This window comes from Podarcis pityusensis (assembly GCF_964106645.2).
Source record: "Podarcis pityusensis genome assembly, chromosome: 1".
NCBI lineage: Eukaryota > Metazoa > Chordata > Lepidosauria > Squamata > Lacertidae > Podarcis > Podarcis pityusensis.
In genome coordinates, this window is record NC_138028.1 from 112,405,113 (window position 1) to 112,417,415 (window position 12,303).

At 43.8% G+C, this 12,303-nt stretch overlaps 1 protein-coding gene across 1 annotated transcript in view; it reads right to left on the bottom strand.

Annotated features, from left to right (window-relative positions):
- Nucleotides 1-12,303, bottom strand: part of FAM171B (family with sequence similarity 171 member B) — a 30,239-nt gene extending 17,936 nt beyond the window's left edge. Inside the window, exon 1 of the mRNA XM_081023917.1 lies at nt 11,928-12,303. Within this exon, the coding sequence (XP_080880043.1) occupies nt 11,928-12,135 (208 nt within the window). The 5' untranslated portion in view covers nt 12,136-12,303. The remainder of the gene's footprint in view (nt 1-11,927) is intronic.

The window sequence follows — 12,303 nt, forward strand, 5'->3', positions numbered from 1 at the left end:
GACTCCTCCCTTTTGACTCATCACGGTCAACTGCATCTCAGGACAAAAAGTCCTTCTGAGTGATCTTATTGGTTGGGGAGGATCCACAGAAGGAGCTAATCCTTTGAGTACCTTGGTCCCAAACCTTTTGGGGTTTTTAAAGATAAGGAATGGCAGTTTGTTATGAATGGCAAAATTTTGTAGCACCACCACTTCCAAATTTGCATGGGAAACCAGTGGCCCTCCACATACTGTTGCATGACAGCTCCAATCATAATACCATTGGCCATGTTGGCTGGGGTTGATGGGAACTGGAGTCCATCAACATCTGCAAGGCCAGAGGTTCCCCATTCCTGCTTTGCCTAACTATCTGTGCTTTGCCCAACTATATAGCAAGGGTAGAGGGAGAACACAACCAAGGAACAAACCCAACTCTAGTTGTTAAGTATTGTTTTGCCAGGACTGTGATAAGACAAGGGTTAAACTGACCCACTGGCAATTCTGAAGGGTTTTTGTCTCAACCATTACAACAGCTAATGAGTTTTTGTAATATACGCTGCAGTAATTTATTCAGGAGAAATAAAACAGCTTGGAAGCCTTCCAAAGTTTAAGAATTACCCTGAATATATATGTGTACGTACCATGAATGCTGCACTAACACAAAAATGGTATTGAACATCTTGATATATACCCAGGACACATTCAGCACTCAATCATGGCCACATAAAGGAGCTTTTTATCTCCTGATTTCATTTTAATGACCTAAAAAGCCAATGAGTTTCTCTATTTTCTAAAACAGCATTATCACAAGCTTTAATGGTGAGCACAGAAGAAAAAGCCTACAGTAGAAATAAAACAAACATTCCTTCACAAACCAAAAGCAACAACCCTTAACAATAAGTAAAATGTGCTACACAAGCACAGGTTTCTGGAACTGCGTGGTCCCCTACTGTGAGGTAAGTTACAAAGAAAATGTGCACACTCAAGAACTCATTTGGTAATAGGAAAGGCATAAATAACCTGTGCTAAGTGATCCTGCATTGGCATTCTTGGGTGAGAACAAAAGAATTACTTTGCTGGATCAGCTCACAGTTCAACCTACTTCAGCATCCTTTGCAAAATTCTCAGCAACTAGCAAGTAGGAAATGGTACATTAAAAACTAGACAGCAGTCCCCCAAAGGACCACAGCTGACCTTTTGCAGGGGTGAGGAACCTGCACCAGGCATGCAAGATGAATATCACTGTCAAAACTGAAAAATGCAGCAGTGCTTAACGACTTTATTATCAACAAAATAAAAGGAGCCCATCACAAAAACTACCTTTGCATTCCTATTACGTTTTGGGGCAGAAATCAGCCTTGCAAATAAAACCACAAAATCCCGTCCCCTGAAAATTAACAACCTGCTGGGGTTTCCATCATTTTTCTAGTCGCCTATTCCATTCCTCTATGGGGGTGGGGGCAGGTACTTTCCCTGGCAGCCCACTAGGTTTCTTTGGTGTGCACAGAAGGCAGGCAGAGCACGCCATCCCCCCTCCACCATGCACTTGGCTGCATGCAAATACTTATCACCTGTGCCCACCAGGCGAGTGCTTAAATGCAAGGCTGGCAGAACTAAGCATTACATGCATCTTGGTGTAAGGAAAGCTCAGTGTCTCAGTTTTCTTTGGAAACAGAAAATGCACTGTATGTGTATGTATGTATGTGTGTGTATGTGTGTGCATGTGTATGGTTAATGCTATTCTAGCAGAAGCAGCTGATGGGGCCTTCTTGCACACATCTGTGTGCAATATGGTGGAAGGAATATGTTCTTAGAAGGGGGAAGGCATAGCTCAGTGGCAGAGCACATGTTTTGCAGTGCACAAGAGTCTCAGCTTTAATCCTGGCACTTCCAGTTTAAAGATAATAATAATAATAATAATAATAATAATAATAATAATAATTTATTTATTTATACTCCGCCCATCTGGCTGGGCTTCCCCAGCCACACTGGTCAGCTTCCAAAAAAATATTAAAATACTGTAATACATCAAACATTAAAAGCTTCCCTAAACAGATCTAAGCAATGGAGGCCTGATCTGTGCTGCCAGTCAAAGTTGGAAGTACTGAGCTACAGGGGACCAATGGTCAGACTCAGTTTAAGACAGCTTCATATATGAATGCTGGAGGGATGGAGTAGGGAGAGAAACATAATTTTTGTCAATAAAACTTTCCAGTGAAGGCTATGGGCTATTTACAAGCAAGTAAATAGAGGAGACTGCTTCCTGCCACCACCACCACAAAAAGAAAACCCATCAAGGCTAATGCCTTAAATTCTAGGTTTTGGCTGAAAAACCATTCCAATACTAATCTAAGCATACCAGAAAGTAAAAGGCAGCACCCCTTACCACATTTTTCATGGCAAACTGGCTATCTGTCAATGTTGGAGAAGTGCAGCAATACTAAAACAAATGTATGGCCAGGACCTACTAACAGCTGCCATAAGGCAAGAAGCACCATATGGGGCACGGTGTCCACAAGTATCCCTGGAGGTTAACTGAAGCTGAAGCTCTGATCAGCAACAATTAGGTATGAAATATATAATGGAGTACAAGCTCTTCCAGTTCCCCCCCTTCCCTTTCAGTGACAAAGCATGGAAATAAGCCGCAGCAGACAAATAAGGGTACAGACCAGCTTCCAGATCCAGCTTGCTATCACAACTGCTTGTGTGATTTTGCCAACGCATTTGGACATTTATTGATTGCGAGTATTATGCAGCAAACATCACCTTACATTGTGCTAGTCAAATCAGGCGACGGCATGCACAAAGCTGGACATCTCTAAAAAGATATGCTATTTCCCAACATCCCCTTTTCCGTTTCACAAATGTTATGTATGAGACACCCACTGTCAAATTAATTCAGGCACTGCCCATGGAACTTAAAAGCTACATCCGCTATAATAAATAATATATGTCCAATAAAATATTTAAAGGCCAAAGTTGATATTTACATGAAAGCAGGCTGATTTGTGGAAACAGTGTTTTCTCTCAACATTGTTCACTAAATTTTTCATAGGAGAATAATCAATGGAGACAAATATAGAGAGGCGCGAATAAAGAAGAGGGCAGGCAACCAATGAGCTTCTCAAAAGAACTATAATAATGTGTTGGCTCGACTCCTTACATACAATCGTCGTGAAACAGACTCTATAATTCAAGAGGAATTATAAACCCAACATTTCAAGGCTGCTTTAAATGCCAAGAAGGTCTGCATACTGTCGTGACAAAAACAAAGCGATTAAGAAAAAAAATCTTAACAGAAGATCAAGACTTCAGATAAATCATCAAGAAGCCAAGGGCTCTCTCCCAACAATTATTTATTTTCCACACAATGAAGACATAATGGCTGCTCATTTGTTCTGGCAGATTCAGTCATGGTCCATCAACATAGCATAGCACCTCAGTTGTGGATGGCTGGAGGAACAGGGGTGTGGGGTGGGGTACAGGGGTGAGGAACCTGTGGTCCTCCAGCTGTGCTTGAACTCCTACTCCAACCAGCAGCAGCCAGCATGGCCAATGATCAAGGGTGATAGGACATTCAAGTCCCAACAACATCTGGAGAGCCACAGGTTAACCACCCCTAATGTAGTAGATAATGTCAGACTTTTGATCAGAGATCTGGGTTGTGCGGCAATGGACCTTCTCTCTCAGGATTAAGAAAATAAAATGGGCATATGTTCTAAACTCCTTGAAAGAACAGCTGCCCACAAATGCAAGATTAATATTATTCACAGATATAGCACTGCCATTGCTCCTGCAGCACTTTTTTTCTGATCCTACATGCTGCATTGCCACATGGGTTAAAAGAACCCTGAGGACCTTCTTGGCAGGAATTCACAAATGCCATTGCTATTGGCAACCAGGATTCTCTTCCTGGTAACAGCTTTGTGGACAAGCGTAGGACAATAAACTCCTGAATTAGTCACATAACACAGAACTCACCGGGGGGGGGGGGGGACTCTCACTTTGCAGGAGACAGACTCCCTGCCCCAAGTCCAGGCTGCAAGGCACATTTTAAATGCAAAGAGCGATCTGTTGCAAATTCATGTTGCTTCTCCCTGTACATCAATTCAGAATTTTCCCATTCCTCTGCCCTTGGCTAAAGTCTCAGTCCATACTCTAGTAATCTCCTACCTCGACTACTGCAACCTTCTACCTTGATCTTCCCATCACAGCCTTCTCACATCTATCAAAAACTCCCCTGACAACGTTTTCCTACACTGACTCCACCAGACATCCCTTCCTCAAATTCTGTTGCTTGGCTTCCAGCATGGACTCCATGCCCTTCCCTTTAAAGGTTATCATGAACTTACCCACTCTAGTTTTGGTTTTTATTCCTGTTACATACCTGTTCAATTATTATTATTATTATTATTATTATTACTTCCACTCCCCCATTTCCATCCTCAGCTGCCTAAAGGTATCTTGCTTGCTAATAGGGCTTCAACCATCCTCCCTCATTGCCTTCTATGCTAAAAGTATCTGCTTGAATATTCATGCAGTGCTACCTTTCACTCTTCAATTCTCAAAACACACCTTGTTTTGAAACCTTTGGTTTCAAATCAGCTGTAACTAAAGTTAGGTATGTATAACACCATTTGCTCACGTTCAGCTCTTCCTGCCTTTGTCTCTCCCTTCCCACCCACCTGTCTTATTTTAGAATGTGAGCTCCTTGCTGGCAGAAATAGGTCTGATGTTTCGTTTATAAAATCATGCAATGCATAATGCATAACCCAAAATAATAAAATTAGGGTGGAGACACAAGAGTGCGCGATCTTGTTAAATTCTAGGTGGGAATTCTAGGCAAGGGGGAATTATTCCCCAAGTAACCTAATTGGCATAACTACTTTTGATACAATTCTAAAGTGCAACCATTCCATGGACAGATGAATGGTGTTTTGGTTATGACACAAGATTAATCCTGAGAACAAAGGACAAAAATGAAAGGACAAGACTGGGACATCAATTCAGAAACATAAAGCTCTGCTGTAGGAATAATTTCTTTAGCCCAGAAGAGCATTTTCTGTTACCTTAAATGACTTCACATTTCTGATGCAAGCAATTTATAGTATTTCATTAATACTAGTGGTAACAGAACTGTAGTGTGCAAGGTTTGATATTAGAATATGTGAAATATCTAGAAAGAAAATTTAGCGGAACATGAAATGCATGTTTTAAAGAGGTATAGGCAATGCAATTCTATTTTGTCTAATCAGAAGGAAACTCCATTGACTGCAGTGAGATTTACGTGCCATAAGTGTGCACAAGATTGCAGCTTTAACTTATTTACTCTTCTATATGCTGGCAGTATAAGTGTATTCTTAGTTAAATAAATGGATGCCAACTTCAATACAGTATTAGTCAAGCTTGGCAATTTCAAAGTTTTAGCACTGTTCACTTAATTTGAGTATAAACATGTTAAAGCAGATCACTCTCTAGGCTAGGGCATCTTTTTTTTTTTTAAAAAAAAGCAGACTAAATATTTCATAGTGCAAATTACCCTAGGAAAATTACCCTAATTTGAATCGGAAAATTTTCAAAGGTCAATTTTCCCAGAAAACCCACATTCATGTCTAGAGGAGGGCTGCCTTGTTGCTTCCCAGCTACAGTATCTGAAATATCTTTGAAGACAGTTCCCACAAACACTTTCCAGCACACATAAAATGTCCCAGCCAGGCCAAGCCTATGCAGAGGCATTGTTTGTATATATTGGCTTTTTTTATATCATGATTGTGCATGCTGCCGCCATCGTTTGTATCACCACAACCCCATTTCCCCCCCAGTCTGCCACAATCATGCTAATCCCAGGGGTCACAAACACTGTGCAGCACCCACAAGAAGCCTATTGTTTACACAAAAGGTGAATCCTGCTTGGCCAACAATGTAGCAGTCCTGTAGATGCCCAAGGTACTTGAATGGGGGTCTCTGGGGAGTGAGGATAATAAATGATAACAATAACAACAATATTATACCCCACCCATCTGGCTGGGTTTCCCCAGTCCTTAGTACAGTGTCAAGGTTTCAACAATGTGAATAGAGGGTGCCAGCTCAGAATCCAAAATAATGTGCCATACGATGGTTCAACAGGTAGACGTAGAACCTTAGGTCCAATTAAAGTATTAATAGTAACCGAAATCCCCAGAGAGATGTGTTCAGTTGGGTTGTGTGCCGACTCTGTGTGTACCCCAACTTATGAGGGGAACTGGGGTGATTGTGGGAAGGTCCTCATGTCTCGAGTGTAAAATCTTGTTGTTAACAAGGCATCTAGAGACAGACCACAGACTCTCCAATCTTCTGTATAATGCCCCCAAACAGGGTTCAAAATTACTGGTAGCATTTTCCTTGGAAATTACTTTCCCACATAAAAGCAGATGGGCAGCAGCAACCCCTGTTTGGAAATATGTGGACACAACACTGCACCAGCTAGTTTTCTGGGTCACAGCAGTTCATCTTGGCAGTGATGACACAGCTGATGACACTGCTGCTATATCTGTCAAAGGCAGCTGAACTTGTGAAAATACTGTCATTTAATAATGTCCCATTGCAATACATAGAAGGAAAGGGAGGGCTCATGCGCAGCACTCAAAATGTGCCGTATCAGCCTTCCCCAGTCTGGTCCCTCTCCAGATGTTTTGGACTAAGATGCTATAGTCCCTGACTATGAGCCATGCTGGGTGGGGCTGATGGGAGTTGGAGTCCAAAACATCCAGAGGGCACCTCCTTGCCACATCCTCCCCTCTCGAGGTCTACATGCTTCTGCAATTAGTTTGGTTTGTTTCGAAGAAGAAGAAGAAGAAGATCAATTGTATATTTTGGGGGCAGTGTTAGAAACTGGGATGGAAAAGCTAGGAGCCAAATGGCTCCTGGGACCTGGGTTGTGGGCGCCAAAACAGAATGTCTAGTCGCCACTGGGACACACACCACTTTTTATTTATTCTTTTCATAAGCATAAACCAATATGCGATTCACATAAGTGACACATTGTTAATATCATATTTTTAACAGAAATTGTTAAAACATGTTTAATATAGTGTTTACAATAAAATATACCGTATTTTTCGTCCCATAGGACGCACCTAGTTTTTTGGGGGGGAAATAAAGGAAAAAACGTTTTCCTTTATTTCTCCCCCAAAACCAGGTCGGGGAACAGCTGTGCCTCCCCGCTGTCCCCCGAGCTTGTGGGGCTGGCCGATGTCTGCCCGGCGCGAGGGGCTCTCTGCTTCAGGGCTCCCTGCGCGCCGGGCGGCAGGCTGCTATCCGCAGTGTGGGGAGCCCTGTGGGAACTCCCGCAGGGCTCCCCACGCTGCGGATGTCTGCCCGGCGTGAGGGGCGCTCTGCTTCAGCCCGCCCGGCGCTCCGGGAAGCAGGCTGCTATCCGCAGCCTAGACAGCCCCGCGGGAACTCCCGCAGGGCTGCCTAGGCTGCGGATGTCTTCCTGAAGCCTGGAGAGCGAGAGGGGTCGGTGCACACCGACCCCTCTCGCTCTCCAAGCTTCAGCGAAAGCCTGCATTCGCCCCATAGGACGCACCCAGATTTCCCCTTCATTTTTGGAGGGGAAAAAGTGCGTCCTATGGGGCGAAAAATACGGTACTTCACTTTTCAAAACACTCTACTCTTTATTGTTCAACTCCTTAACATATTGTCTATGCTGAACAAGGTTTCAAAGGCTTCAAAGCACAAACATTTCAGTAATCCTTGAGCCAAGCACAAAAAATGGCATCCAGACCTTACCATCCATTTCTGATACTGTTTAAATTGAGTAGAGAATGTAAATCCTGCTGCCTTCCAGTAGATCAGATCCACCTGACATGATATCCATGCCACAGAACAAAAAGCAGTTCCTGACCCCTGCTCTATATCATTTATGAATAAATTTAATAATACCAGTACCAATACAGATCCTTAGTGGATCCAACTTCTTACCTTCCCCTGTTCTGCAAACTGCCCATCAGCTGTTTCCTGTTATTCAACCAGTTACCAATCTGTTAGAGTTGCCCTCTTTTTGCAATGCTAAGTATATTCATGAGAAGCTTTAACAAAATCTTTCTGGTAACTCCCAAAGGCTGCCAGAGCAGAACTTCCCTTTGTAGTAGCCATGTTCATTCATTCTCTGCAAGGCTTATTCTTCAATGTTTTTAATCATTGTAGCTTCAAACATCTTTCCACCATTTTACTTGGGGCAGATGTGAGGCTACTAGACCTGTAATTTCTTGGATTCACCTGAGATCCCTCATTAAAAGCTGGTAATAATATTGGTTATCTTTCACTCCTCTGATAAGGAAGCTGGTTTCAAGAACAAGTTGTCTAATTTTTTGCTAGAAGAGCCAACAGTTTCACATTTGAATCCTTTCAAAAAGTTCAGGGGTTTGCCATCTACACTTGATAATTTACTAATTTTAATGTCCTGATGAACAGAATTTCATCTAGTCATTTCTATTTCACTTTTGTTTTATTGTGCCTTTCTTCAGAAAATTGGGTTGAGAACTATTTAACATCTTCCACAGTGAAGACAGATGCAAATAATTAATTCAGTTTCCCTGCAATTTTCCTAATTCATTCACCCATCTGTTGCATAATGGTCTAACTGCTTGTCTGATTTTCAGTACATTGAAATAAATTATCAACCTTAATGTTTTCAGCAGTATGTTCCTCATATTGCATAGGTCTTAGTGTTGGTTCTCCCCGTCAAGTTTTGTGCTCCTTCCTATTCTTTTCATTTGGCTAACATTCAGTCTTGTATTTAGGCATTCTAGCTGAAATTCCTGCACTGCAGAGGGTTGGACTAGATGACCCTCAGGGTCTCAATTCTGTGATTCCATGATATGATTCTGTTACTGTGATTTTAAATAATCTCAAGAGCATCATTTTGTCCATCCTGAGCCTGGAACCAACATATGTAAATCGGAAAAAAATAAGTCATAATATAATTTAGGAGGTGTATAAACAAAGCACAACCGGTACAAAGACCTTTTAAAAACCACTGTTTGTTGTCCATGGTCATATATTTGGCATCCAAATGTGACTATCATGAGTAAACATGTTTGCTCCCCTCCTCTTATTTTAGCCACATTTTCAAGAGGTTTACAACACAATTATTTTGCTCGAGCTCAATGTAACTTAAACTGCTCTTTTTATTCTCCATGGAATAAAATGGGAAACATTCTGGAGCTGAAGCATCTTAACTGTAATGGTTTAGTCATATGATTATATGTTTCACAGGAATATCAGCTTCCTTAAGCACTTAAAGAAAGTGCCATGGCTTCATTATGTAACAAGCATCTCGTTGAACCTGCAGCTATGGACCTCCAGTTGTCCCTGGACTACAACTCCCATCATCCCTGCCCACTGGAAATGATGGCTAAGGCTGATGGGAGCTGGAGTCCAACACAATATGGAGGGCCCTCAGTTGGCCATCCCTGCTCTGAGGAGTTATGGCTCTACTTAAGGCTTAAATAACAAGGATCTGAAGGAAGTACAAATCTACAGGCATCTTAGTTACAAACAAGGATTCTCAAACAAAGTTTTAATCACCAATTGCTATGGTACAGGAGCATTTGCAATGCAAGGCTGATTCTAGAAACAAGCCAGAAACATCACATTTCTGCATACGCTACTGCCAGGAGGGGAGGGAAATGACACATTTTCTTGCTCAGCAGAGTATTCTGAAAAACAAGTGAGCTCATAGATTTTGCCAGTCATCGAAGACGTTTTAACATACACTAGCCATTTCGCACCAGCACAAATTGACTGAGCTAAGCTTAACAAACAGTATTACCTTGGAAGCTAAAGACTAAGCTAGCACATCTTTTTGGATCTTGACCTATTTCCCTTAAAAACAACAACACCACTGCTGTATCCAAAGAGTAAAAAACAAGGGAGAGAAAGCCAACAAGGGGAAAGGGAGAGAAGAAGAATTCTGATTAGAAAAAGAAAAAATACCATTATTTGGCATTAGAAAATGCAGACAGAAACATCAGCAGCCAGTGTTTCATTTTTGCAAATTAGATCACCAATGATGTATCACAAATCACCAGATGTGCAACTTCCTTGTTGGATGTGTCATACTCTGCACATATATTTGAACTCATGCCAAGTGAGAGCACAAGATCCATTAAAACAAAAAACAAAAAAAATTATAAAATGGTGAATTCAAACTCCAACTGATTTTCCTCAATATACGATGTTCAGGTAAGAAAGCTCATTTTGAGCTGCAAGAAATCCCAAGACACTTTCATCTCCTTTCTAGTTAAACAACATCTCTCCATCTTTTTTTTTAAAAAGGAGTCTTCCGTGAGTAATACAAAATATTTCCCTTTCTGCGGATAGAAGGGAATGGTTGAAGGAATATCACATCACAATACACCAATGGAGCTGCTTTCAATATCAGCTTTAAAGTACAGCATAGCAGCAGCTGCTCCAGGTCAGCTATTAAATCCCCATAGAGGGAAAGGAACAGCAACTGGAGGGCTAATTCACATCCCCAAGAGGCAAGGAAGCTGCTTCATTAAACACACAGTGCCAAGACCCCCTCCTCAGCAACACTATCCATAAATAACAAGCAGCACATGCATGGTCTAGGCTAGGGCCAGTCTTCTGGGAAGAGGAAGGGAGACTGCGGGGTTTAAAGGGGAAGCAGAGGCAAAAGGACCAGAGAGAAATAAGGGAGTCCACCCAAGTGAGGAAAGCAGAGGGGAGCTTTGGTGTCAGTGTATAGGTGCAGCTTTAGAGAGGAAAGGGGAGGAGATGATGCAACCCATGGACGGGGCACATACAAACAAGGCAATATGATGAAATTAATGGTGTGAATAAAGAAATAGATTGCATTATGGGGGAGGGGGAGAGAGGCATGAGGCAATATTGGGAGGGGAGAGGGCTTGTGTATTAGATGCATCCCACTCAGTGCCGTAATTGGAGGGGGCTGTAATTGGAGGGGGTGGGAGCCGTGGGTTTTGCCCCAGGTGAAGCCTCCAAAGGGGAGCTATTGACGCTCCCATCCTGGGGGAGGGGTGTGTGCAAAACTGGGTCTTTGACCCGGGTGAAATAAAGCCTAGTTTCATCCCTGATCCCACTGAAACTGCATCCTCCTGTTTCTGGGGAGAACACGCTGTCCTGTTCTTTCTATGTAGCATTTTAAAAAATGAATGTTGCATTTGCAGTTGATGTAAATACATTTTACCATCCTGATCGCACTCATCCATCTGCATGGAAGAAAAGAGACGGGTATAGTGGCAAAAGTGAAAAACGTCGGGTGGGGGGCGGGGAGAGAGGAAGAGGGAGAGATGGATGGATGGATGGGGATGAGAGGAAGCCGGTCTGGGCTTGCCATGTAAACTCTGCGAGAAAGCGAGGAGGCCGTCTATAAAATTGGGCAACCTCTCCAAGCAACTCGCCAGCCTCTCCAGAGAAACCGCGCTGTTCAGGCAAACCCCATACAAAATAAAACAAAACAACACAACCCGATGCGACATTCCCTCCCCAGATCTTAAAACAGGGGTGATGCTGTGGCAAGCTAGCGAGGCCAGATCTACTACCGCAAGCCCTCCACGCTAAAGAGGCGAATGCACGTTCCCCAGGCGGGCTACTTAATACGGATGAACGGCATAAGGCGAGAGCAGAGCAGCACGCTGCTAAATACTCATCATCATCATAACAACAATCCAGATCAGAAGGTTAAAGGGAATGAATGGGTCTTTCCGTCCACTCATAAGGGTGGAGAGAAGGGATAGTGTGTGCATGCATTGCAACCCGGGGACGGGGACGAAAAGGTGCAACGCGAGGGAAAGAAATGGGGTGCGACGCAATACGGGAAAAAATGTGGGTGTTACGGGGGGGAGGTTGTTTTTTTTCAAGCGGGAGCCTCTGGGTGCAAATACTCGCATGTTGCGCGGTCAGAGTGCGGGGAGACGTACCTGGAGCAGCGGCGGAGGAAGATGCCTCCGCCAGGGCGGCTCGCTGCGGCTGCTGCTTCGGAGGGCGCCTGGCGAGGTCGGCGGCGCCGGTGGAGGCTGCGGAGCCCGGGCGCCCCTTCAGCAACAGCAGCAGCAGAAGCAGAAACCCCGACGCGGCAGCCAGCCCCCGGAGCGAGAGGGACGGCGAGCTCCCGCGAATGCCCGGCATGGCGACCACCAGCCAGCGGGCAGCGGAGGCATATTGCGGGCCGAGGGAGGGCGGCCAGAAAGGGAAGGAGCGCGGACGCCCGGGCCGGCAGCTGAGCCGCGCGCGGCCACAGGGTCTCCCGCTCTACGCCAGTCCCCCTCACGCGCGCACACTCCCGCCCGCCCCTCA